Source organism: Pseudomyrmex gracilis, unplaced genomic scaffold, assembly GCF_002006095.1.
Source record: "Pseudomyrmex gracilis isolate BER0280 unplaced genomic scaffold, ASM200609v1 scaffold_0, whole genome shotgun sequence".
NCBI classification, from domain to species: Eukaryota; Metazoa; Arthropoda; class Insecta; order Hymenoptera; family Formicidae; genus Pseudomyrmex; species Pseudomyrmex gracilis.
The window spans coordinates 2,529,412-2,556,342 of record NW_018020584.1 but is presented as its reverse complement, the minus strand read 5'-3'; the positions used below and the strand labels follow the sequence as shown (position 1 = coordinate 2,556,342).

Sequence of the window (26,931 nt, the reverse complement as noted above, 5' to 3'; positions counted from 1 at the left end):
GTGAATGTTTCCCAGATATATAGAAATTATTATGCAATATCATTACGGAACTCCATCGTGTGCGTGAACTACATATCTATAAACTAAATATATATAATTATATATATAAATTTATATATATATATATATATATATATATGTATATAAACTATATATATATGTATATATGTATATGCCTACATATATATACACACATGTACACAGGCCGGTATTTACAGTCGGATCTGATACTGATTGTTAGAGTCTCAAGTTTATCTTCATATTAATCAAGTCAATGATACAATATCATTAGATGAACTTAAAAACTCTCTCCTCGTTGCAGTCCTTGTTTAAGAACATCAGCGAGAGATTACACACTGAAAGTTTCTTGCAGCTTTGATTTTTTTTCATAAAAATATAAAATTGTTTCTGGAAATCTATATAAAATATGCCGCAAACTCTGATATCCGTCCGATATGTCACTGAAAACGTGAAATACTCACAAAAGTAGCGAATATTATTTCTCTCATAAACGGAGATTAGATTTATACACAAATCGAGCTTTCACATTTAATTTTTCACTATAACTGAGTTTGCGGTATATTCACTATCACTATATTTGCGATACAGAATCTCGTTAGATAAACTTCTCATAGAAAAATTAAAAAATAAAAAATGTTATAATTTGCAAGAAACTTTTAGTAATATTTCTGACATCATTAAATACGTGTACACACACACACACACACATATGGATTAAATATATATACCGGCCGTAGAGAATATAAATTGTATACATGCATTTATATATAAATTAGTATCGAAAATGCAAAATATATGCGCGTAGCGCGGAAGCCGTTCGTTTTATATTTTTACATAACAAAAAGATACGACCACAGTACGGACCAGTTATTATTTGACGCTTCTTTGAAGCCTATTTCACAAAACTACAAGTCTTTTGCATTAGCAACTGTCTAAGGAATATATTGTAGTTTTATAAAATGGATCTTTAGAGCATTCAAAACTGTGTAACGCACATTTTTGCTTTAAACGCATCAAAGAGGTAGTACGACACGTGGACGCGTAAAAAATAGTAAAAGATTTTTGTCGAACATTCTGTTTTATTTGATTAATATCAATCGAAGTCTCAGAAATGCGAAGAGCGTTTAAACTTATTAAACCGTTCGAACTAGACCGTACCTAGACTGGTATGCGCAAAAAAAATATGTACTCCGTTACGGCCTTTGACACGTTCACCGTTTTTGCCACACACCGTCTTTCTATTTCGTATCTTCGCGGTTTCTAGCGGAAGAAGTTTTACCGCATAATGAACGTGTTAAAGAAGTCTTGTCAAAATTGCACGAATGATAAAATCGTAACAGAGAAAAGTAAAGTTACTTAATCATGAATCAACCAGTAATAAAAACAATTTTATCAATAAGTCATAAAACAGTCGTTCGCGAGAGTCGAAATTAATATATAATTTGGACAATGTCATATACTGTATTATGTATATCGTTAAATTAAACTATATTGTTATCTTATTTTGCCATGATATATCTGCCGCAAACGATTTTCACGAAATATCAAAACTAGCCAAGTGAGATTGAATTTCTGATCATAATTTAAGCAACTGAACTGTTTATTTTTGCTCACTAACTCGCCCACGATTTGTCGATGCTTCACACAGATTCCGTTGTACATACATTTCAATGTATAAAAATCTTTTTCTTCGTGATACGCTAAGAATATAATTCTATCTCGCATAATTCTTTCCTTTTCATGATTTAGTTATTCAGTTATTCATAAGGTTTTTTTTACAAACCTCTCAAACATCTTTTTATTGTTATCTGCATGTTAAGTATCGGAATACGTTTGTTTTTTTTTTGTTTTTTTTGTTTTTTTGTTTTTTATACATAGATACACAGGTATGGTGCATGTTACAAAAACACCGTGTTTAGTGTGTTCAGCACTTTTCACACGTGGAGGTATATAATTAACGCTGTCACGAGGACTCTCACTTGCGGTAAAATTATATACAAAATCCTGACGTATCGCACATACAACCGTGAGGAAAAAAGAAGCACTAGGAATTGGCGTTCGGCGGTGGTGGTCTTCTGTCGTAGTCCCGCCTGTATTCTTTCGGCCGCCAATCGCTGGAGTAGCTATCTCCGGGATAACCTCGTCCTCTAAAATGACCGCTTGGCGTCATATCCGTGGGAGGATAGCCACCGCCACCGCTACTACTTCCGTAACCACCACTTGGACCGTATCCATAACTTGGCGGTCCTGAATATCGGTAATATTCACTAAAAAGAAAAAAAAACAAAACCAAGCCATTAAGTAATTAAACCTCATCAAGCAGATCAATTTTCAGAGAAAAGCGCATATATTCACCTCCTTTTTTCGTTTATGTGCATGCCACGATCTCGTTCTCGATCTCTGTCTCTATGATAACCACTGGACATTCGACTGTAAGGCTCGAAGCGATCACGTTTGTGATCTCCAAATCTGTCGGACAAACGAAACGAAACCGATAAAGGCAACAATTATATAATCATGATTTTATAATTTGAATAGGGAACTGAATTGTATGTGTGATCCGAACGCAGCAAAAGATCTTACCGTGAACTATGGGACCCGTACCTGCTGTCTCTCATGTCCCTCCCCCCGTCTCTGGGTAACCAGTGGTCGTCGTCTCTGCCGCTATAATGTGCCATAGTGTATCCGCCGTCTCTCCTGAGTCTGTCGTCTTTTCCACCGCTTATTCTATCATTCCTGTCGTTGTGCATCCTATCTCTATCCCTATCTCGCTCTCTATCCCTTTTCATATCTTTATGCTTCGACTCTTTTTGTTCTTTATGTCGCGGCGTGTCTGCGCTATTAGTAGTACTTGATGTGGAATTTGGTGTTGACGTTATAGGAGTAATCGTAATAGCACCAATAGTAACCGCGGACGTGCCGCTGATATTGCTGCCGACGGCGGAAATATTCGAGAGGTGTTTCTTACTTTGCGTACTGCTATTCGAGTTCTCCTCGATATCGTCCAATTTACGTTTCGTTATTCTGTTGTCCTTATTGTTGCCGTCCGCTTGGTGTTGCTTGTCGATATGCTTGTTATCGTACGACGACTTCTCATTGTGTTTCTATTTTTAAAAACAAAACCCAAAAGATAAGTACACTGTCGATTCTACTGTGCGATAAACAAAACACAGTCAACGATACCTTTGAGGAATTTGTCGCTTCCTCCTTCTTGTCGGGACTAGTCATGGCACTGACATTAGTGATGCCACCTTGTTTTATCAAATTCTTGTATGTTCTGTACAGTTTCCTTGCTTTGAACGTTGTGAACTTGGAAGCGAATTCCCAGAGATTGCTTCTCCATTCGCTGATCTGCACTGGATCTTTGTACTCCTCTAAACACATGTTAATGTGATTGCCGATTTGCAAGAGGCATCGACGAGCGCGACCGAGTTGTTCTTCTCTGCTCAAAGACTCGTCTGTTTGTCCTAGTGCCTTCAACGACTTCTTTACAGGTCTCATCTTTTCTTTACACTGTATGAAAAAAATTATATAAATATTATCAAATTTATATTTTGTAAATAAATTATATGCATTGAACGTTTTGTATGTATCACAGACGAGCTAAAGCAAATCAATATAGAATAAGAATAACATTAACCTCATCGAATATCTTAGGATCCAATTCGCCAAGTACGTCAAGAGCCCTCGGTTCATTATTTGCAGTGAAGTGCATAGGACCCGCAGCTTGCTTATTCTTCTTTGCTTTTTCTTTCTTCTCTTTCTTCTCTTTTTTAACTTTCTTATCGGTTTTCTTCTCGTCGGATAAATCTTCTTCGTCTTTCACTTCTTTGGCAACAACGTCTTCTTCTTTCTTAACCGTGGGCTATAATTATACATATATTTAACATAAATGCACAAAATTCGAAAGAGAGAAAGAAAAAAGGTACTTTCTTTCTCATTGAAAACTTACCTTCTCAACTTTGAATTTCAGCTTCTTATTTTCGTCACCAGAACTGTCATCTTCCACAATCTCTTTAGTAATTGCTGCTTTTTCCTTCGGTTTTCGCGTCTTTCTCATTCGTGTCTGAAAAGATTGGTCAACTTACAGAAAGTGTAAATCTAACAATAGAATAGAATTTAATAATAGAATTTGTGTGATATATAATTATATAATTATATCACACAGTCTATATTTGTACACAGTGTTATTATACGTTACAATTATTTGTCAAAAAATACAGGAAGAGAGGAAGGATGAAGAAGGATTGGGGAATATTACCTGGTATTCGGTTTCTAATTGTAGGAAAAAGACATAACCCTGTCGGAACAAAGAGAATCGGTGAAAATAAATCTGCTAATAAATATCAAATGCAAAGTGACCTTACCACTCCTAATTTGAGATCAATTTGCTTTTTCAGGATCTTCAGTAGATACTCGGCGCGTGCGTTTACGCGTTTAAGCTGCTGCTTGTTGCCATTGGGCGAAATCTTGTTGCTGAGTCCCAAACTGCTATCCATTTGTATCGCTTCCCACGAACCCATGCCATGCTGATATATACCTCTCAACAACTTGGAATCGTCGTCGGAAGTCCATTCGCACTCAAAATTCGCAGGTTTTAACCTGAAATATCAAATTAAAAAATTACTTGCAACTTTATACACATTTATTTCATTAAATATTTTTATTTATCATTCTTATTTACCGTTTCTTAATTTACCATTTTTTAACGATAAAAAAAACTTGAAAACTTACTTGATGTCCAGATGCCAATTAGCACGTTGTTCGGGATCGGACGGCAAAACTTGTTCCAAAGGTTCAAGTTCCTTAACCGCAGTCGAGAAAGATTTGGCGTTCACCATAACGCCGCCTACCTTAAACGTAGGCCCTTTTCCTCTCTTACGACCAGGCCCTTTGCCTTCCTCTTCGCTAACCTTGTTCTCCTTTGTAGTGTTTTCGAATTCCACTAAGCACGAGTCGCATCTCGACTTAAGTTGTTCACCCAAGAAACGCAAATCCGACATTGGTTTCTCCTGCAGGTCGGCATCGGTCGCGATATCGTCTAATCGTTTCAAAGGTGCTGGGAATTTCTTGAAACTTTTGATAAATCGTCGTATCTGTAAGAAAACATTATTGTTGTACATATAAAAATGCGTGAGCATTTTTTAATGTAAAAAAACAATTGGTTACGTACCTCAGCGTCGGTGAAACTTTTGATATTCTCGCGCGGTGTGACTCTCGGTCTACCTCTCTTCTTGGGTTTTTCATCATCGCTACCATCCGCATCGCTACCTTCATCCTCTTCATCACTGTCATCTGTTTTCCTACGTTTTTTACTTTTCCCTAAATATAAAACATCGGTTTAGATTTCGTTAGATTTCGTGAAAAAAAAAACTATAATACATACCTTCACTCTGATTAGCTTGTTGAAGAGTTTTCCGACTTCTCGGCGGTAAATAAAGATCTTCCATTTCTTTGGATTTTTCTTCTTCTTCTACCTTTTTCCGAAAATTTTCTGGTATGATTTCCGCCTAAAATTCATACAACAACGTTAAATAAATGATCACTTTTTTCCTTGATTATTATTCTCTTTAAAAAAAAAAGTTAGAAAGTCAAAGTATTTACCCAGTCTTTGCTCTCGTCATCGTTATCGTTCGGCTGATTGATAGGTTCCAGATCCTCCTCGGCTGTTTTAAAACTGGCAACTTTAAAAGCAGACAACAACTCATCACCAACCGTTGTCGGTCCCTCGTCTCTTGTTTCAGCTCTTCTTAGTATCTCGTCAATATCACACTATTTTTAACAGAATTCGCAAGTGTTACAAAATAAAAATTATATTAAATACTAATATATGTACACAATTATAAATAAACGACATTGTATTTACCGATGGCTCCTCATCTCCGCCTTCTTCATCTTTAAACAAATCTTCTGCGCCAAATTTCAAAATAGCAGTCAAGTCTTCTTTATTGAACGGATTACTATTGGATCCCGCGTTCTTCTTATCCAAAACTGTCCGACCGGTTGTGTCCATTCTCTGTATCACTAAATGATCCAGAACCATTTTCTGCTTCGCACGCTCCACGATTTCTTCCTCGACCGACTTTTTAGTTACCAGTCGATAAATATTGACCTATATATCCGATAATATAAATTATTTATTACAAGACTTAACGACAGGATATAAGTTTTCCAGACATTTATATGATTGTTAATCTCAAGATACAAAGAGAAGCGAAAGCGTACCTTATTTTTCTGTCCTATTCGATGAGCTCTGGCCTGGGCCTGCAAATCGTTTTGCGGATTCCAATCGGAATCGAAAATTATCACAGTATCCGCGGTAGCGAGATTAATACCAAGGCCACCAGCTCGCGTCGACAACAGAAAACAGAAGTCCTGCGAACCTTCGGCATTGAAGTGATCCAATGCCTGCTTCCTCAGCTCTCCCTTTATACTCCCGTCTAATCTTTGGAATGGGAAGTGTCTCTTTTGTAGATATTCGCCGAGTATGTCCAACATCCTGACCATTTGACTGAATATCAACACCCGGTGTCCTGTGTCGCGCAGTCTCACCAATAACTTATCCAGAAGCACTAATTTACCAGATCCACGAATTACTTGCTGCAAATAATCTTCGTTACCCTTGTCCCTCTCCTCCTCGTTAGGTTTCGTAAGAAAGGCGTGATTGCAACACTTTTTCAATTCGATAACGATGTTCAGGAATGTCATGGTAGATCCTTTCACGCCTTTTCGCAACGCTTCATAATTCTTGGTCAGTATCCACTTGTAGTATTGCTTCTGCAAGGATGTCATTTCCACTCGCAGGATTTGCTCAACTTTAGCGGGCAACGATTTCTCGACGTCCTTCTTTACTCGACGTAGGATAAACGGCTCCAATTGTTTGTGCAACTTGGAGTATCCTTTCGAGGAGGTATTGTCGTGTTCCTTTTCGAATTCTTGCCACGAATCGAATCTGTAATGATCGAATCTAATGTGCAAAACGATGCAACAAATGTAAAAAAAACTATTTTAAAAAATTTTACAATTATAAATAGATACGTGTACTTTTAAAAGTTTTTTCCATATAAATCCAAATAAATAAAGAAATACTTACTTTGCAGGCATAATGAAATGTAATAAAGCCCATAATTCTTTCAAGCTGTTTTGTAACGGAGTACCGGTAATCAATAAACGATGATTGGTGTTGAACTCGCTGAGCGCTTTGTACAGAAGTGAATCGTCGTTCTTCAATCTGTGCGCCTCGTCCACCAACAAAACCGCCCAATTTAAAGCACCCAAAAATGCTTTGTCTTTAAGTACGATCTCATACGTTGTAAGTATGGCGTTGAACTTTAGTCTCTTTGATCCTCTGTAGCACCATTCATATTCTCTAATCTAAAGAGATAAGAGATGCAATTTAATTTTTACTCCTCTAGTAGTTCTTAGTTAGAATATTAGAAAATAACGAATAATACATACAATATTACGCGAATTGACATCGCCTAAATAAGTAACAAAATTCATGTCAGGAGCCCACTGGGACATTTCTCTTTGCCAGGAAGTCATAGTCGATAGTGGAACTACTAATAAAAATGGACCGTGAAGTTGTTGCGTGTAAAACAAGTAATAAAGGAAGCATATCGTTTGGATTGTTTTGCCGAGACCCATCTCGTCGGCTAATATAACACTGCAAAGAGACACAATTTGTTAGAACAATTGAATTGATACAATCATTAGACCATAGCTTTTTTTTCCTAAAAATTTTTTACCTATTTTCCTTGCACCAAGAGAGAATCATCCAATTAAGTCCGTCCATTTGATAATCTCTTAGCACTAAGTCTCTTTCTTTGCCCATGTAGCTCGGTTGTGTTTTCACATGATGAAATTTGGGTCTAGTTTTAAGAACCTTACAATGTTTGCTAGGTGTTCTTTTGGAGTCTTCTCTGTCGCGAAACTCTTTTATCTTTGTCGGCCATTTTTTCACGATTAGAGCTCCGTCCTCCCAAGTGGCTTCGGCATATGATAGATTTTCCCACTTACAATAATAGTCGGGATGTTCCGCCTCCGGTTTTTGATACTCAGCTGATGAGAAAAAGATTAGTATAAAAATGTATACTTAATAATAGCATTTTAAATTGATTTGAAATATTTAGTTTCAATAAATATATCCAACAACAGACATAAAAAATCCATACCAATGATCCTTTCAACATTGTTGTAACTTTTCAAAAGATCTTGCTTGAGCTCCAATTGACACTCCAAGTAGTCTAAATCTTCTGGTTCTGCGTATTCTCTCATCTGCTCGAACTTGCGCTCGCGCTTGATAAAGTTATCCAACTTTTTCATTCCTTTCACCTAACAAATACAAAAGTATGTTATACATCTGAAGGAAAAAAATTAAATTTTTAAAATGAAAATTAAAAATTGATTTAATGCTATACTTTTTGTGCTTTCAAGGATTCTTCTGACTCCCACGTGTTGTGTATGTGAGACCAACCTTTCCATTTGATCAAATATTGTATTTCAGTTTCTACATTACTGAGATCCTTCGGATTGGGATCGCCGTTTTCCTCGACGGCATAGATAGTCGTCACGTTACCGGTAACTGTATACATAATTATATTTATAATTCTTTATGTATATGTTACGATTAACAAAGTGTGCCATGTTATGCGTATAAAAATTGACCAACCTCCTTTCTTGCCCACCCTCTGTCCCAGAATTTGTTCAATAGTTTCCGCATTATCAGGTTCTGTCGATACAGCGTTTGGGTCGTCAATCTCGACCAAATCATCACTGTCCGTATTTTCTTCGCTTTCCTCTTTATAACTAACGGCCGCGCCTGTTCGTCTCGTAACTTGTCTGACAACATAGTTTAATACGCGATTATTAAAACAACCACAATATCTTTAAATATATTTTCTTTTTTGTTCAACTTTCATGTCAACTCACATATACCTTTTATTGTCATCGCTTTCAAAGGAAGAATTTTCAGAAGATTCGGAGATACGCTTTTTCCGCGCTCTAGCTTTCTCTTTAGCATTTTGCGCAGCACGTTTGTTCAGCGACTTGCTAGGTGGGGGCCTCCGATTCTCGGTTTCATCGGATTCTGAATCTGAACTTTCTGAATTCCACGAATTGCGTGAACTAGAAAGGGAACAGTCAAACTATTAAAAATTCAAGGATTTATCTGTATAAATAATCTGTATAATATAACTGTTTACTTTTTTTATACAAAATTTTAATATTTATTTACAATATTAATATATTTACAATATAAGTAAAATTGATTATTATATATCATCCATAGCATAAATTTAAAAAAAAAAGATAAATTTTTATTTTTCATTATCTGAAACTATTAACAAGTAGTCCAAATTTAAGCTTTATAAAAAAATAAATTAAAGTAAACTAAAAAATTTAATAAGTCATTATGTGCCAAACCAAAATAAAATTCAATTAATGCGAAAAGAAATATGTGTATTCTTCTGTAAATAAGTATAAAAAAGCACAATTTAGACTATAAGATATAAAACTTGACACAATGACAAAATAAAAAAATATTGTTACGATTGAGATGTCAAGAGTTTTATCGAACGTCGCATTTGACGCATATTCGATGTATTATCAGATTAAACAAGAATATAAGAGTAAAATCACATCATTATGCAATAACACACTGATAAGAGTGTCTGTCGCACGTACACAATATTTACGAATGTACATGTATGCTATGTATGGATATAAGTAAGTTGTGAGATAAGCAGAAATCAGCAAAAACACATAAAGTCCATTCATCATACCGGATTCTACGAACAAATGCAATGAAAATGATTAACGGAATATAATCTACGATAAAAATGACACCTTACAAAGACAATGACTTTTACTGACCATTTCTCTTGTATCGCAACAAGAATAATTTTATCTGATATGAATATTTATCTGATAAACGAGTATGATAAAAAAAAAAAGCCAAAATTCAAGGAATACAGTTTAACCGTATATTATCGATTGTTTTCTACGTCGACTAGTAGTTACAAGATCACAAGAGTTTTTTGATTCTGCATTAGCCATCTAGGACTTCACAAGTATAATAAGACAACTACAACCTTGCTTCCGTGATATCTTGTAATTGACAGTAACTTGCTCAAGCCGATATTGCGACGTGTTTTTTCTCCGGATTTTACTTACCTTTTCTTTTTAAATGTCTTGCGACTATCGCTATCGCTTGTGGTGAGCCTATCAGGCTCCTTCCTGGAACGCCCCGATCTTCGAATGCCGTATATATCAGGATTCTCTTCCCATTCGCGATTAGTCTCGTGTTTACTTCTAAGCTTTGTTTCTGTGCTGTGATTCGAGCTTTTGCTTTGGAAGCTATCACTTTGTGCGCTAGGTGCATCCGACTTCTCTGACTTTCCTGAATCGGAACCTGACTCGGAACCGGAACCGGAACCGCTCGACGAGCTAGAGTCACTGCATTAGCAGCCAATTCATTTCACTAATTACACATTTGGATTATGCGTACACACATAGAGAGCATCTCGAAATATATTTATTTCAGACTACTTGTAGTTTATCTTAAAACGAAATACAAAAAATCGATGTTTTCAGTACAGAAACATAAATTTAATTTCGCTAAATCTTAATTGGAAACTATACAAAAACAGATGATTAATCAAAAGATAGATCAAAAAATAGAAAAATTAGAAACAAATTATAAAACTAACTTCGTACGTTACAAAAAATAAGAAAATATATCTTTAATTGGAAATTAAATACATCTTTAATTGGAAATTAAAAAAATATACTTCAAGATATGATTTAATATAAATGTATATATATACACCAGAATTGCCGTACAATCTCTCGTAGGCAGGTAGAAGGAGTAAAACTAAGTCAAAAAGTCCTGAACCATTTTTTTCTATTATTTATAATAAAGGAGTAATTATTGAGTAAATTAGACCAATCAGCGCAGACCTTTAGCCATACGCACGTCACTGAGCGCTCACACACACGAGGCGCGCGGCTCACTGACGTGCGTCTGGCTAAAGGTCTGCNTTCAGGACTTTTCGACTCAGTTTTACTCCTTCTACCTGCCTACGAGAGATTGTACGGCAATTCTGGGACACCCTGTATATATATATATATATATATATATATATATATATAACAATATGTACATATATATATATATATGTACATATTGTTCAATATGACACGTGTAACTATTATTATTTTTTTGTATAAATTTTTTATTGAAATTTGTATTCACTTTGAATATAGCTCGACACGAATGTATATCAATAAATAAGTTGGCTAATGCTACAGAATATTATAGCTCATCTAACATCGCAAAGTTGACTTTTCAGTACAAGCAAATATTATGATATAAATAAAAAGGAAAAGAGAGAGAGAGAGGGAAAAGAGAAAGAAAGAGGGAGAGAGGGAGAGGAGAAAAAGGGAAAAAGATAGAAGAAAGAAAGAGGACACAAGAGAAAAAGAAGAAAGAGGAAGAAAAAGACATGAGTTGTGCTCACAAAAACCCAAAATAAAGAACACGAATAAGTTAGCAAAATTATTAATACAAATGTTATTACTATGTGAAGCTTTAGCAATACACAAGTAACCATTTGTGTGAGTGGCACTAATTTGAAAAAAAAAACCCTTATACATCAGAGAACCTGATATGCACTTGTATCCAGTTCCATGTCTTCTACTTTGTGTTGTACGTTAAATGTGGAACGTACATTAATGCGTCACATGCGTGTTGTATATATTTTACATGAACCAGATATTCTCAGAGCAAAACTAACGATCTACTTAAGTGAAAAATGAAGATAAGAATATTTATTCTCAGGAATAGTAAGTGAAATATAAATGTTGAAAAACGTTGAAACGTTCATTAAAATATTATTGGACATCGTCACTCTAAAATCAAATCTAAGACATGATATTTTTGTCTAGCTAGAATTTCAACAGGTAACATGTTCTAAGTTATGATGTATAACACATAAATTTTTAATCTAGGACAATTTTGGTGCATATGTATCATTAGACATAAATACGTCGATGCAAGTTTGTGTATCAGGTCTCACGACTTTCAGGGCGATCGCCGAGTCTTATCTTCATACCCACCTTTCCGATTCAGAACCTGAGCCGCTGTTGCTCTCGGAAGAAGAGCTATCACTCTTGCTATCATTTTCAGAATCCGATCCGGTTTCCTTGCCGGATCTCGATTCTTTATCAGATTCTAATGTTTGCTGTAAAAGTGAATCATATTGATTGCATATAAATTTCTATTTTATCTTTTCATAAAATCGCGCTCGTCGTGTGTTGTTTGGAATAGTTAGCTTTTGTAACATCATTGCATTTATCGGAATATATTTCACGATTCTTAATTCAAAATAAAATTTTATTTTAAACAAATATACTCTTGCTACTTAGAAGCAATATAGTATAAAATTAAAGAGAACCGTCGAGTTTTATTGCGCGTTTCTTTATTTCTCTGACCAGCTCATCAAGAAGTGAAACGCTCTTATCAAGAATTCGTCTTCCATTTTGTGACCGCTGTCCGCCATCTTGTCCTCCTGCTCGTATATCGTTAACCTCTCCAGAAACGCAAATAATTGCAATTATTTTATGGTTTTAACATTCTTTTGACTTAAGTAAATAAAAAAATTAATGTGTAGTACATTAACGTGTAATATTTAATATTTTTTATAATTAATTGTATGAATATTCTCTATATCAAACGTGAAAATTTCACTTGTGAGATTAAATCTAGGCTGAATTTCTTAAACTAGACGTTTTTTGCATCCATTTTGCACGATAGGTCACAATAAGATTTTTACATTTATGTTTCTATAGCCTAAGATGTTTAATATAAAGGTATACAGGCATTAGGAATAAATAACAGATATCATCTTAAAAGAGATAATTTATAAGTTTATTGAATATTTTTAATTACTATATATGTAAACGTACATATCTCAGTCACTGGTACTTGAGTAAGATATGCAAGTACAAAAAGTATGAGTAAATAGCATATTTGTACATGTGTACCTATAGAATTTATGTAATATACTGCATATATTGTAATTCATACTATCTAGATTTGACTAGAACAAACTGAAAGATAGGAAATAATATAATTCTTAAGAATATTCATAATTGTATCCAACAAATCCTATAAATATTATCCAAATGTTCAAAAGTATTAATATCTGTTGAACTACCTGAGTTGCAGAAGAACCTTTTACACCAAAATAAATATAATTTTATACTAATTGCAAGTCCATATTATGTTGAAGTATTTTGACAGATCCACTGCAAGTCCGTATTATTGAAATTTGCTAGTTACAATCATGATTTTTATCACAGAAAGATTGAGAACAAAATGTTGAAGACATAGAGAGCAAATAAAAATTCTCTTCTTACACTGCAATTTTATCTTTTGTTTATATACAAATGAAAGTGATTCCTTATTCTCTTTTTATAACAAAAATTGGTGACACAAGTCACACTTTCAAGCTACTATTAGTCAGTATAGAGTCATTAAAAATTTAAAGCAGTCTATACTACAGACTACTGCATAAATTATCTATTAGATTAAAAATATATAGAGTATAAAATTAATTATGTTTAGTACAATAATGTATTTGTTTCTTACATAATATGTATATGATTAACAGAAAAATTTAAGCTCAAATATTGTTAAACAGATAAATAATTTATTTACTTGCTATAGATTTTCATATTATTATCATAATACTTGCATGTTTTGTTAATGAAGAAATAAAATATTCAAATACAAACACAAGAGCAATTAATTTTGTTTTACCACTTATATCATACATCTATGTTACATTTTGTCAAAATCTGTGATTGTTCTTACGTGTATTTTCCAATTTTTCTCATATTTTTCTATTATGTGTACACATGATAACTAACCTCCACTCACTGTTTTAACTGTAACATTCATTTTGATTACTCTAATGATTAATAAAATAGATTTTGTTTTACAATTATTCTCATAATTGCATCAAACTTATTTCTCAAATTGGGCAAGATTAATCAAGATGCAATATAATTGATATCAAGATGCAATATAAATGTATTTTTATATCCCAAATGTAGTTTTTGCCATAAATATTATGTATCAAGGTTGCAACTCTTAATATCGAGAAGCAGATGCAAATGAAATCTGCAATCATTGACATTTTCAATGTTACATAGAGCATTTTAGAGCATACACAAAGACTGGAGTACTTTGACAGATTCAAATGTGTCTATCATACGCTATAGTTGCCAAGTTATTAAGTAAATTTCTGTGAAGAACTTTCAAAGAACAAAAATCACTGAATATTTTCTACATTCCTCTGACAAAAATGCACCAAAATGATGGATAAACACAGTGAGGATTGTGTGACAGGCTCCTGATCATCAGACAAGACTGTGCACAACAATATTTGAGCTCAATTTGCAAAAATGGGTACATTTTTTATTTTTGAATAAGCCTGATGCCAGGCTAAAGAAAAGTGTGAGGAATCGTTTGCGACAAAAATTAGGATGTTACAACAATGTTTTCTGTGAAAAATGTCACATTGACGCGATGTAAACAAACTTTTATAGGTTATTGAGACTGGAAAAGAGTGTAAAGTAGCGAAAAATCGTGACAATGAAGAAACGAATTCCTGAGCCCGCAAGATGCGTGGGACCCCGCCCAACGTGTCGAAGATCTTCGCAAAAGGGTTTCAAGGGTTTTTTCGCATTTTTATAACGTTTTAGTCGAACATCGGCATGTCGGAACGCATGTGGCAACGCGATTTTCCCCTATTCCAAACAACACCGCGACCAGATCGCGCGATACGCACGATAACGCGTGAACGTGCGAAAAATGCGTCGGTTAATCAACGGCGATAAAAATTATCCGGAAAATCCACGATAAACCCGATCAAAATCGAACCTGAAGTTCAGGTGGTCCGGTGGTGCACTCACCTGCATGGCTCCGTGTACGCGTCGCAACGATGATCCTAACTATTACGTGCCGTAACGCGTAAAATCCCACCAATTCAATCGAAATACGATCGCACACACACGTGTCCGCGTTATTGAATCACTATTGATGCCGTAGGTGCGACATCGTGCGAAACTATCAAAGTATCACGTACTATATGGACACGAACTTAAGAGCTACGCCGCCATTTTGTGGACTCGTCTTGCTCCAACTTCGTCCCCCCTGCGTCTCGCTTTCGTTGTCCATCCCACTACGCAAGCGCCATCTCGTCTCTCGCCCCCCGTCCCAACGCTCTGCCGACCAATCGCGCGCTATCCCAACGCGAGAACCGGTAATTGCGCCGGCGCAAAATCGCCGGAAATGACAATATGGCGCTCGTGTCGACTGGTTCTTTAAAGCAACGCTTACGTACGCGTGCGCGTACCGGAAAGACGATCATTAAAAAAAAAAAAAGAAAAAACGTAATTATCGCCAAGAAGCAACTGTAAAGTAATGAAATTGTTAAAACTGAAAGAAAAACTCTGCCGAGAAAATTGGTCATGCAATTTTTTCACACCGATTCGACGATTTCGGACACTCGCAATTCTTCTAGGTCGGACAAATCGATATCGAAGCGCGAACAACGACGACACGGACAACGTTCGTCAGACAGCCATTTTGAGCACCCGTGTGTAAGCAATTCTACCCACAATGCGTGGCGTAGCGTTCTTTTTCGAATACGTACACACATACTCGCGTACTTTACATGCGCAGTTTCCGGGAGTTGCTCAAAATGGCGTCGACACAAATGTTCGAGAAAATTTCTCGACCATGACAAAGCACTTTTGCTATATCGACTTAAATTTTGACATTTCAACCACAGATTTTTACACTTTGCAATTTAGGTGGTAAAAAAAAGCAAATTTTTTTTAAGACAGGACCGAGATAATCTGAGTAAGAACGTGTATATAATTTAACGTGAAAAAAAGCGTGAATAGAAAAATTGCCAAGTCACTTGTGTGTGAAATCCATCTCGATTTCGCGTACGACATATCGCGCGTAGAGATTTGCGCGTTATCGATTTTCTCGTGAGTTTCACTTACGAAACGAACGACGGAAATCCCGGATTAGAATAAAACGATTTTAGCTACTCGCGAAGGGGAAAATCGCCATGATAATTGCCACAATACGATCGCGATAACGGCAAAAAAAATAAATCTCGTCGAATTAATTCGAATCATACTGGAAACAATACAACATACATATGTATATATATATATATATCTCACGTCTTTTCTCGAAACTTCTCGCCATTTTGGAATACGAACGAACGAAAATCATCCGAGAGAAACGATTTTGAAACGCGTTTCAAAGTGAAATCGATACATACCACATGGTATAATGAATTTTTTCAAGGCTCAGGAACTCGAGCGTTTAATTCTAGCACTTTCCTCGTCACGCAGATGGGAAACACAAACGTCAGCAATGTCGGATGTGAAGCGGCCGTCTCTCTAAGAACGCTAAGAGGCAACGTCTCCACGCAAAGTGCGCAAGCGAAGACGGGAAGAACGGAGCACAGTAAGCGGTTTTCCATTAGATATCGGGACGGATCGATGCCCGGGTCGCTACTTCCACCAGATTTCGCGCAGTTTGCGTGTTGCGACGCCGGGAAAACAATGTCGACTGAACGACTGGCTACGCCCGTTCCAGTGGAAAGCTAACACGCCGTCTTGCTACAGATGAAACTAGCGTAATGTGGTGAGAATGGAAAGACGAAAAATATTACCTATACGCTCGCTGCCACGCTGCACCGGAAAAGGACGAGTCGGTCGAGCATCCCGTATATGTACGGTGATTCAGGTCGAGCGAGACTTCCGGTCGATCGATAGCTCGAGCTTCGACTCACGGCGGTTCTTTCAAAATTCTCACTCACCTGAGAGGGATACATTCCGCAAACCGTACTTCGAAGACGCACTTAACTTTCTTTATTGCGATAAATTAAATGCAGCAAGTTAATAAAACTGAACAATATTTGACTATTTGTGTTGTTAAGCATTGTTCGATTCTACCTTGCATTCTGAACGACTCAGAAGGATTAGATTACATATTAACGGGGAATAATAACAAATAAAAAAAACACAAAGAGTGCACTCTCCGGAATTAATATATATAGGAGATGAAGAAGAAAGGTTTTACTTTGTGTTACTCTTATCTCTCTTATCGCGATAGTCTCTCATACATTTATTATATTATTATCTTGCGAAGAAGACTTGTAAGAGATCGAAATGTTTTGCTTTTATGTGTGTAACTATATATCTTTAATTTTTTGTTCACAAACATATTTAACATCTAGTTTTGCTCAAAAGTGACTTTTTTTATTATACTTATATGTTGTTAATAAGATTAGGAATTTGGAGAATAAAAAAATATGATTGGTAGATAACATAACGCAATTTTAACATCGTGAGACGATATAAATATACAATCAACTTTTATTTTACTTACATAAAGATACTTTGTGTCGAATTAATATACAATATAGTGGTCTACTGAAAGGGTGTAAAAGAGATAATTCTTCATTGCGAATTTTAACAATATTTACACACATATATGTAAGAAGAATTTCAGTAACATAAATCAGAATTACGTAGCATTTCAACACTAGTACTTATAGACTACTCTGTAGTAATAGTTATATATGTGTGTGTGTGTGTATGTACTTTATACGTATATATGCCAAGATTTCTTGTTTTGAAAGTGACACTTCAGTCTTACCAACTAATTTAACTTGAGAAAGTCAATTAGTGCATTGACGTAATACAGTACCTGACGAAATAAGCTGATGAACAATAACTGCATCAGAGCTCACGCAAAGATACACTTTATTACAATGTATCTGACTCAAATTACGTAATAAAGAATTACTGAAAATTGTTTGGACTCCGGTTTGAGCCGCATTGGTGTCACTTTTATTACCGACGCTTAAACATTTTAGTTCACTTCATCAAGAACAAAATTTAGTTCACTTTATCAGACTGCTCTTGCACTTTGATGACGTGAAATGAAAGTCCACGAAACGTATAAAAATAACATTAACGCTCCAGTTCAAACTTGAATCTTCAAAAATTCTTCTAACAAACCAGGAAAATATCAAGTATCAGACGTAATAAAAAATACTCGTGCGTATGTAAAGTAGATACTGATTTTGACTGAGTATCAATAATAATTAGATTACTCAAGCGCGATCGAGTTAAATGTGTTATTCCGGATCAGGAGTGGCACTTTGCTGTTCCTCCTTCTCTTTTTCTTTGGCCTTAGCATCGGGAACCCACAAACCACTATCGACACACCGTTTCATATGATACGTCGCTTCTTCTTCCGGCATCGCGGCTATTGTTTGTTGCAACAGAGGAATATCTTGGGTTTCGAAGCATTTTTTTAAGGCCTAAAACGAAGGAAGATTTTGATTTGACAGAACGTTCTGATTTTAACTTATACATTTCACAAAAGTTTTTTTTTCTCTCTATTTACCTCTGGGAGACTTTCAAATACTTCTACCGGGTCGAGTCCACCAGGACCTAAACGAGCTTTTCTTTCTTCTTCCTCGGCTTCTCTGACCGCTTCGGCCACTTTCTCAGCGGCTCTTTTGCGTATTCGCTCCTTAAACGCTCGAAGTTCATCATCAAATGAGTTCTTGTATTCTTTTACCTCAGGCATCTGAATGCGACTGAAGAAGGAGCCCACGCACGCCCGTGGATCAACATCCAATTGCTTAGATAGCTCCAATATGTATTGCATACAAATGCACTGGTGAGCGACGTGCTCCATCAAGTCGTGTTTCTGAAAATATACAAGAAACATTACAGCAAAATTTATTAACTATTTATCAACTATTTACTATAAAAAAAACTTATACGGAAGACTAACTTCTTCCATTTCTAGGTTGATGCACCAGATAACCAAATAGTTCGCTGTATTCTCGCAAGCTAAATGTGGATGCTCTTGCAAGAATTTCTTGCTATCGTCATATTTTCTTAGCATACCAAATTGCTTCAAGTTCTTCTCATTTTCTTTAACAAATTGTTTCATTCGTTTTTCTTTCTCGTCATCGGACAAACCAGCTTCTTCGTCTTTTCTGGGAGATTTTGTGTTTATTACAGTTTTAGTGAAACCATCCTGACCAATAGTGTCTACATTCCATGGTGTCAATCTTTCCTTTTTCTGCATTTCTTCCTCTTTCTCCTTAATCATCTTTTGTTCTTTCTCAAGGTCGTGAATAACTTTCTTCAACGTAGTTAAGTCTGCCGAGTCTTTCTGCTCACTTTCCAATTTAGCCAGTTTCTCTTTTGTATCCTTTAGTTTTTGCAATGTTCTAAAATAATAAATAAAATATTAAACACATGTAGAAATTAATTCACTAAGTCTGAGAATATCAGTTATAATATATTTCTTCTTTTGCATACTCTGCCTTCTTTCTTTCATGTTCCTCGTGTTCTCTCTTGCGCTCTTCCATTCTTTCCAATCGTGCCTGATGACGCCATCTAAATAATGATGGTGTGTCAATATTTGGATGTGTATCATCCTCATCATCTGAAATCTAGTAATATTACCCGTATTAGTCTAAAACTTCTTTCGTGTTAAATTTATCAATAATAAATTATAATTGTAGTAATTATTTGTGTATACAAACTAATAAAGAACTTGTCACATTAAGCATACTGCAGTAAAATCTATACACCAAAATTTATACATTTAATAATTCTAAATATATTTTATATTTATAAACGTTTTTTAATAACTTTTGAGACGCACGATAACTAACATTTAAAAAAAATATAAATGTATTATAACAATCTCCGTCTTAAAACATTGGCAAGCGACGGGATGTCATTTCGAATCTAGAATATTCGAGGCGTGTGGACCGGGAAGACCGCGAGCGACGTACTCACCTCGATACTCTTCCACTTGCTGTAATCGACCATTGTTATACCCGTGTCAGTCAATCACCACCTGTCAGATAATTGCTTTGTAACGTGCTGCACGACAATCTTTTTCGCAGTAAGTATTGCGCACGAGATCGGCGAATCGCTTGGTGTGTGAGATGCGCTGATCTTCTAGCCGACTCTGTCCAACTTTGATTGTCAACTGTACCAGGGATCAGGGATGCCAGATTCCGGCCGCTTGGTAGCACGCGCCACGCGGTAGCATGGAGGGGATGCGCACACAGCTTCATGTCACGGCTCGAAGCTGTGTGCGCATCCCCTCCATGCTACCGCGTGCTACCAAGCGGCCGGAATCTGGCATCCCTGCCAGGGATGCCAGTTTCAAGACTTTTGCAGCATGCAACAGCAAGTGGAGGGGATGCGCACACAGGCGAACAACCGTGTCCGTGTGCGCTCGGCGCTTCGGCCAACTTCGAGCAGTAGACGGAGACGGATATATATAACCGCTCTCTGTCTTTCCCNTATATATATATATTTAATTTTTATAAAAACCATTTTTATTACGTAAACAATATTAAACTTCCAAGTTTTAAAAATAAAATATGTTATAACAAATAAAAAAGTTATATTTAAGCTATCTTCCGCTAGCTAGCCTCCCGCTAAAACTACCGCGCATCTTCATAGATACGTCACTGGATTCTCTCGGATTTCGTCGCGCATGCGCGTACAGCCTCTCCAATATCGGAACACTGATTGCGCTGGCTTACAGGGTGGAAAAGCGATTGCACATTCTCTTATAGAGGCCTGGCTGCTCTCAGTTTTTTCTGTTTCTGTGATACATGTTTTTAGGTTACATATATGTTTTAGGTTTTAGGTTACAAAGCATTGTACTCAGAATAGCGTATGGGCTGGATTTTATAGCCCGCGAGCCACAACTGCACATACAAACCATTGTAACTAAGATAAACATAACACGTTTAAGTAACTTGTATTTATCAAAATTGTATTAATTTTGTTTTGTTCATTTCTTGTGGAAACTGGAGTTTCCGCTAAAAAATTTTTCTTGGGAGATTAACGGTTTTAAAGATTGGTTGTACTTGAGACGTTACGAGCGGTGGTGCAAACTTTTGATATTTTTATATATGTGTATTGTTTATTGTGAGAAAAAAATATGATTGGAATGAGAATGAATGCGTTTAACGATACTGGTCTTGGAGAACCTGAACAAGACGCGAATACAGCACTTATAGAACTTGACAAAGGTTTGCTTTTGTTTTTTTTTTTGTTACATTTAACTTATAAGAATGCTTTGTATTTTATATTCACTGATGCAAAGTATAACAGAAATATATTAATTCAGTAATTTAAACACTATAGTTACAAAAATTATATGTACGTGTGATGTATTTTTATTAAATCTGTGTTGTAATTTGTAATAAGCTAATGTGGTTCTGCAGGTTTACGATCTACCAAGACTGGAGAACAATGCGAAGCTATAGTACGCTTTCCTAGATTGTTTGAGAAGTACCCTTTCCCAATTTTAATAAATTCCTCTCTGTTGAAATTAGCTGAAGTATTTCGTACTGGAAGCAACTTTCTAAGAGTATGGGTTCTGAGAGTGTGTCAGCAGAGTGAGAAACATCTGGATAAGATTTTAAATGTAGATGAATTTGTAAGACGTATTTACAGTGTAATACATTCAAACGATCCAGTTGCTAGAGCTCTCACTCTTCGGACATTAGGCAGTATAGCGGGCATTATTCCTGAAAGACAACAAGTAATGCACTTTAAACTCTTTAACTAAAATTCAAATATATACTATAATAAAAGAAAACATGAGATATAAATAATTTTATTTCAAGGTACATCACAGCATAAGAAGATCTCTGGATTCTCACGATTCTGTTGAAGTAGAAGCTGCAATATATGCTGCTCAAATGTTTGCTGCACAGTCCAAGTTATTTGCCGTATCCATGTGCAGCAAAATTTCTGATATGATTAAGGGCCAGGCTACACCCGCATCAATGAAATTGCAACTCATACCCATTTTGCAATATATGCATCACGATACTTATACTGCATCAATGGTATGTAATATTGGTTTTACAAATCGATATGTTCGTCTGTTTTACATTATACAATATTTCATATTATTTCGTCATTTTGCGTACAAAACTTTTGAAATAAATGTACATAGGTTTTGATATTATTTAATTGTTTGTATTGAAGGTAAATGAATTATGCATGGAACTTCTTGCGAGTTATCCTGCTGCTGAATTCGTCAGAGTCACTCTGAGTGCACTGACGACACTGGCTACTGCGACATTGATACACGTCCCTCAACAAGTATTGCTGTTGTTGTCCTATTTGGAAGATGATCCAAGACTCTCTGTTAAGCGCCATGCTTTACACCTTTTGCACGGATTGGCAAGAAGCGGAGCGCATCTTTGGCCACAGGGTGCTCTTAACAAATTAATTGGTACGTAAATATTAGACTTGTATATTTTATCATGTGAATAGTAATTTGTATTAAACTAGTATAATCAGTAATTTAATTATTCAGAAAGTACTACAACACTTTTGCAAGATGGTGCAGGAAGTATTGATCTACTTATTCGTACTTTGGACGTAATTGAGGTCAGTTGAATCAGTATAAATCACTCTCAGCTGCTAATTGTTTTACAATCTACATATATATTTAATTATTTAAATATATTAGGTACTTAGTCAAAATGCAGTGACATGTGACGCAAATACCGACGAGAACAGTCCCCTTCTGCAATTGTGTTTAAACGCTTGCTATTCTCCCGATCTGTTTGTCGCGGTAAAAGCGATTACTATACTTTCCAGAATTGCTTGCTACTGGTGTGTACACGCAGTCTCCTTAACGTACACGATAGAATTAATACGATTCCTCTATTTTTAACACAGTTTCTTTATTTTTTAACAGCTATAAAGAAGGATTACCTGTTTACGGTATACAAGACGTGATCGCCTGTCTGGAGTCTCTGATCGTGTTGTTAGTTTTAGATGACAAGCATTTGCATCAGTTGAAAGCGTGTTTACGTTCAACGGTGAAGCTTTGTCAGTCGCAACCCAGTCATTGTGCTGTGTTCGTTGATGTTATCGGTTTCACACTCACAAATACCAGTTTGGAGAACAGTCAAAACGAGAAGCAAACAATCGTTTTGTGCGAGGCTTTAGGTGCTATTGGTAGTTTGTGGGAAAATACGTTGCTCCCACTTCTGCCAGATATTTTGGCAAAGCTTGAACAGACCTCACATGTACATACGAAGGTAAACTGTTTTTTTGCAAAATGTTTGAGAAATTACTTCTCTCTTTTAGAATTAATTCAAATAAATAATTTTCTCATTTATATGCAAAATATGCATTCTAATATAAGGTGATGCTGTGTACATTATTATTTCAAATGGTGGCCGGAGGATATGAGTGGAATTCAGAATGTTTAGAAACAGTAGACAACGTCGTAAAAAACTTGGATGGTTGGGCAAAATATCGCATTGCACGTAGCGCCGCAAGATACGGTCATCACACAATTGCTACTGAAATATTTAAAAGTCTGAAAGAAACTGTTGCGTCGGAACAGCTGCACTTTTGGCTATCCGGTTTGGAATTGGTTACAAAAGCGGAATGTTGCCTCATGTATGTACACGGTTCATTCACATATAAAAGTCATTAGAGATTCTCTCATCGATTTATGGATTTTTTTATATTTTCTCTTTCTAATGATAATTCCCGTCACAATATTTATATAAAGAAATAAAACAGAGGGCGTAGAGATACCGACCAAGGCAGAGATCGTGGAAAAATTGAACGCAGCAATAGCGCATTATTCAAGCGCTTGTGCGTCCCTCAAAGCCGCAAGCACTCCGTTACGCAGTTTGCAGTTTCCTAGTGAATACTCGAAATTACGTTGTGAATTTTTACAGACTCTGGTGCAGTTGTTGCACTCGTGCATGTAAGTAACAGTAAAATAATTTTATAAAAAAAATCAGTTACAGAATATTGTAATAAGATTGGTTTTAGTTCTTTATGTACCGCACCACCGCCCGCTATAGCTGTTACAGTGGTTCATACAACGAAAGATGATATGCAGAGATACGGACGTGTTACGCACCAGGTCTGATTCATACAACGTAACTGAAATATAGATCATCCATAGTCTCTGTATGCTCATATAATATGTATTAATAGTGTATTTTTGACACTTTTTTTTTTAGTTAAGAAAATCAGCGCAAGATTTGAAGAACTGTGCGGAAAATTACCAGAAACTATATCAGTCAGCGTTCGACGCTGATCCGGGATCGTTAACGAATATTCGGGCGTATCCTTTTGCTAAGCCAAGTTTTAATCGCAATTGTTTATTGATTTATACGAGTGTTTGATTGTTTATCTTAACTCATTCATGCAGACTACAAGAAATATGCCGATTGCTGGCGAACAGCGTGGAACGAGTTTGCGGTGGACCCGCTATCTCAATGTATCCGCAGCAGAATGATTCCGTAAATTTTCACTTTGACGATTCGGTAGAGATGAGACAACTAGCTTTTTGTTGTTCAGAGCTGCGTCATTTAGCACCATCGAACAGTGAAGGCAAAGCTGGAATAAGTCACGTGAGAGTTAGCTCTCTGATCTCGCAAGTGACGCTGCTTGCCGACGGGACGATGAGACTGCCAATTCCACGGTACTTTTTTCAAACTCTGCAAACCACCAGCATTAAGTTATCGGTGTCACCACAACCGCGTGTTCTCGGTGAACCAGTGTCGGTGCCGCAAGGCAGTCAATTGGCGCTCAAAGTTGAGGGAGTGCTACGACATGGTCGACGAGCGTCTCTCTTCCGATCTGTTGCTGCTGTGTGCATTTCCATATCGACAACGCCGCCCTCGAAGATCAATTCTGATCAGAAGGTAACTCACAAATTGTTACTTGTAAGTGTGTATTCGACTCGCATAATTCGCAATTGTTTGCAGGATTCCAACATAAATGAATTACAACAAACGGTAACGCCTCATCGCGATTTCTTCGCTTGCGAATTTTTGCTCTCTCTAGGACTTCCCGGGCCCGCGATTCCGCCATGCATGCCCGGTGCAAATCCCGTTGCTTCTGCGAGTGGCGGTCAGTATCAAATAACGGCGAGCGCGAGTATACTCGATAAGGACGGCAATGTGTGGAAATGCGGTCCGCGATCCACTCTTCCTGTCAGAGTACACGAGGAGCCGGGAAAGCGAAAGATGCCTTAATAAAAACAACGTGCCGATATAATTGTGTATTTTTATATCGCATTCAAATAAATTCTTAGAGTTAATGTGTATATACGGATATACACAGGATTACATTTTATATATGAATCTTGATGTTAATCCATTTTTAAAAACAACTATGTTATTTAAAGTGTCATAATAGACAAGTATCTATTATCATCAAGATAATATAATTACACTATTACCGTGATACACACAAGCATAATAAAAAGCATTATTTTAAAAAGAAATTTATTTATAATTGTTTACAAGATAAACAATCCTCAAAACAATAATTCCACAAACAATAATTGAATATTTCTTATATTTTTTCATATTTCAATTTTGAACTAATATTAAATAGACATATAGTATCTTCTATTTCACATAACCGAAGATTTTATACACGTCTTAGTATAATTCATCGCGATGTTTTCGCGAAAAAATTCATTTTTTTACAAGTTTGCGGGGAAAGAACTGTGCGTATTTGTTTTCCAAGTAACAATTTATTTTGCATTTGTTTGCGCGTTTGCGAATTATGCGGGATTTTTGCACCGACATCGGTGTGACGTTAGCCGTCAAGTAGCGCGAGTCGACGTTCGAGTGGACGCGCGGTCCCATAAAAGGAAGATCGCGAGAGTGGCGGGCGCACAGTCGCGCACGGTCTATCCGCCGATACGGTACGCGCGGCAACTCGCGCTCGCGGCATTCGGTTATTCGAACGACACACTGCTACAAGAAGCAACAGTATGTCCACGAAGAAGATTGTTTCCCTGCTGCCGGTTGCCGACCTGCCGCACTATTGAACTTCGTCGCGCGTACATGCGTGCGGTAAGTCGTATAAAAATGTTATTTCATTAACAACTTTTTACTCGAGAACATTTTCATGCGCGCCGTCATCCGCCTGTTTTACGGCTTGAAGTTAGTCAGACGTCATTTATAATATAACCTCGCACACATCTCGCGAACTTTTAATAGTTAAAAGTTTTTTAATGGTGACCGCAAGAGTTTCATCGCGTTTTTCTTGTGACATTTATGCGACAATTCTCGCGTATGTGACAGTAAATAGTTGCCGGAAATAGGCGCCATTTTTTAAATTACATACAACCGTTACCAAAAGGGAGCACAACACACTATTTTTTTGTTAATAATATTATTCTACTTTTCTAAAATTATAAATCAAGAAGTACATATTGCAATGAAAACAATTATATCTGCTGTGATTATATTTAATATATTTTGACATTTTTCAAATATTATGCCAGCATCCGCGTTATTTTTTAAATTTATATTGTTGCACATTTTCATGTATAAATAAATTTATCTACTTTTCCAAATAAATAATTTGACAAATAAGTTCCGATTTCTCTGGAGCGCGGGAGCAAAACGTACACCGCGAGATATCGAAGGGAAATGAAAGTCAGGCAACCCGCCGAATTGCCGAACTTCGGGTTCCTGAGATTAATTTGCCCCGGTACTCGCAGGAGCTTCGGAACCGCGGACATTGGACTGAGTCTTAGAAATTGAATATGAGATCACAAGCGCGCTGTTCGAGTTCGGTAACCACATCGAATCTTACTAGAGATGTGCGAATCAAAGATTTTTTATGTCGAATCGAATCGAATCGAATTAACGAATTTTCATTCGAATCGAAGCGAATCGAATTACAGTAGACTCCCGCTATAGATTCGCTGTAGGACGAACATTCTCGGAAACAGAGGTGCCAGAT

The 26,931-nt window shown here is 36.4% G+C and overlaps 4 protein-coding genes across 12 annotated transcripts in view; 2 read left to right on the top strand and 2 right to left on the bottom strand.

Moving 5' to 3' along the window:
• Window positions 1–1,756: 1,756 nt before the first annotated feature.
• On the bottom strand, window positions 1,757–17,349 carry LOC109863735 (chromodomain-helicase-DNA-binding protein 1). 7 transcript variants are annotated; one of them, XM_020444255.1, is made up of 23 exons: window positions 15,001–17,349; window positions 12,139–12,263; window positions 10,195–10,476; window positions 8,953–9,147; window positions 8,693–8,862; window positions 8,442–8,605; window positions 8,196–8,355; window positions 7,770–8,082; window positions 7,480–7,687; window positions 7,115–7,395; window positions 6,247–6,988; window positions 5,888–6,133; window positions 5,626–5,793; window positions 5,408–5,531; window positions 5,195–5,343; window positions 4,756–5,117; window positions 4,389–4,623; window positions 3,974–4,087; window positions 3,662–3,886; window positions 3,205–3,534; window positions 2,626–3,125; window positions 2,377–2,490; window positions 1,757–2,288 (listed from the first exon to the last, which is right to left on the bottom strand). In XM_020444255.1, exons 1-23 carry the CDS (start codon window positions 15,004–15,006, stop codon window positions 2,066–2,068), a joined length of 5,436 nt encoding a protein of 1,811 aa, XP_020299844.1. In that variant the 5' UTR covers window positions 15,007–17,349; the 3' UTR covers window positions 1,757–2,065. The 7 variants fall into 7 exon arrangements, with proteins under 7 accessions (XP_020299844.1, XP_020299805.1, XP_020299825.1 ...); XM_020444216.1 differs by having other exon boundaries at window positions 2,605–3,125; window positions 15,001–17,348; XM_020444236.1 differs by having other exon boundaries at window positions 2,605–3,125; window positions 6,247–6,973; window positions 15,001–17,348.
• Window positions 17,350–17,472: 123 nt separating this feature from the next.
• LOC109863768 (hsp90 co-chaperone Cdc37) lies at window positions 17,473–20,143 on the bottom strand. The gene is made up of 5 exons (XM_020444300.1): window positions 19,948–20,143; window positions 19,462–19,595; window positions 18,926–19,370; window positions 18,530–18,838; window positions 17,473–18,443 (listed from the first exon to the last, which is right to left on the bottom strand). Exons 1-5 carry the CDS (start codon window positions 19,978–19,980, stop codon window positions 18,258–18,260), a joined length of 1,107 nt encoding a protein of 368 aa, XP_020299889.1. The 5' UTR covers window positions 19,981–20,143; the 3' UTR covers window positions 17,473–18,257.
• A 602-nt stretch (window positions 20,144–20,745) lies between these two features.
• Window positions 20,746–25,454, top strand: LOC109864035 (integrator complex subunit 7). 3 transcript variants are annotated; one of them, XM_020444849.1, is made up of 14 exons: window positions 21,115–21,203; window positions 21,399–21,439; window positions 21,510–21,718; window positions 21,804–22,028; window positions 22,171–22,420; window positions 22,505–22,578; window positions 22,661–22,806; window positions 22,892–23,237; window positions 23,345–23,604; window positions 23,720–23,920; window positions 23,989–24,082; window positions 24,183–24,286; window positions 24,374–24,869; window positions 24,933–25,454. In XM_020444849.1, the coding sequence occupies exons 2-14, from the start codon at window positions 21,427–21,429 to the stop codon at window positions 25,200–25,202; spliced, it is 2,688 nt and encodes an 895-aa protein (XP_020300438.1). In that variant the 5' UTR covers window positions 21,115–21,203; window positions 21,399–21,426; the 3' UTR covers window positions 25,203–25,454. The 3 variants fall into 3 exon arrangements, with proteins under 3 accessions (XP_020300430.1, XP_020300446.1, XP_020300438.1); XM_020444841.1 differs by having other exon boundaries at window positions 20,746–21,203; window positions 21,399–21,718; window positions 24,933–25,453; XM_020444857.1 differs by lacking the exon at window positions 24,933–25,454 and having other exon boundaries at window positions 20,746–21,203; window positions 21,399–21,718; window positions 24,374–24,646; window positions 24,724–24,857.
• A 424-nt stretch (window positions 25,455–25,878) lies between these two features.
• The window catches only part of LOC109854577 (lachesin-like), a 53,435-nt gene continuing 52,382 nt past the window's right edge, over window positions 25,879–26,931 (top strand). Inside the window, exon 1 of the mRNA XM_020427841.1 lies at window positions 25,879–26,033. The gene's annotated coding sequence lies outside the window, so the exon portion shown is untranslated. The remainder of the gene's footprint in view (window positions 26,034–26,931) is intronic.

What these genes read in the sequence shown, in the direction of transcription:
- LOC109864035 (XM_020444841.1), top strand. Translation starts at nt 21,113, where the DNA reads ATGATTGGAATGAGAATGAATGCGTTTAACGATACTGGTCTTGGAGAA. An exon ending in ATACTTATACTGCATCAATG is followed by an intron (nt 22,029 to 22,170) that starts GTATGTAATATT and finishes TTTGTATTGAAG; the next exon opens with GTAAATGAATTATGCATGGA. An exon ending in TCCAGAATTGCTTGCTACTG is followed by an intron (nt 22,807 to 22,891) that starts GTGTGTACACGC and finishes ATTTTTTAACAG; the next exon opens with CTATAAAGAAGGATTACCTG.
- LOC109863768 (XM_020444300.1), bottom strand. Translation starts at nt 19,980, where the DNA reads ATGGTCGATTACAGCAAGTGGAAGAGTATCGAG. An exon ending in TCAACCTAGAAATGGAAGAA is followed by an intron (nt 18,839 to 18,925) that starts GTTAGTCTTCCG and finishes GTATATTTTCAG; the next exon opens with AAACACGACTTGATGGAGCA. An exon ending in TATTTGAAAGTCTCCCAGAG is followed by an intron (nt 18,444 to 18,529) that starts GTAAATAGAGAG and finishes CCTTCGTTTTAG; the next exon opens with GCCTTAAAAAAATGCTTCGA.
- LOC109863735 (XM_020444216.1), bottom strand. An exon ending in TCAGGTTCTGAATCGGAAAG is followed by an intron (nt 10,477 to 12,138) that starts GTGGGTATGAAG and finishes CTGCTAATGCAG; the next exon opens with TGACTCTAGCTCGTCGAGCG. An exon ending in AAGACATTTAAAAAGAAAAG is followed by an intron (nt 9,148 to 10,194) that starts GTAAGTAAAATC and finishes TTCCCTTTCTAG; the next exon opens with TTCACGCAATTCGTGGAATT.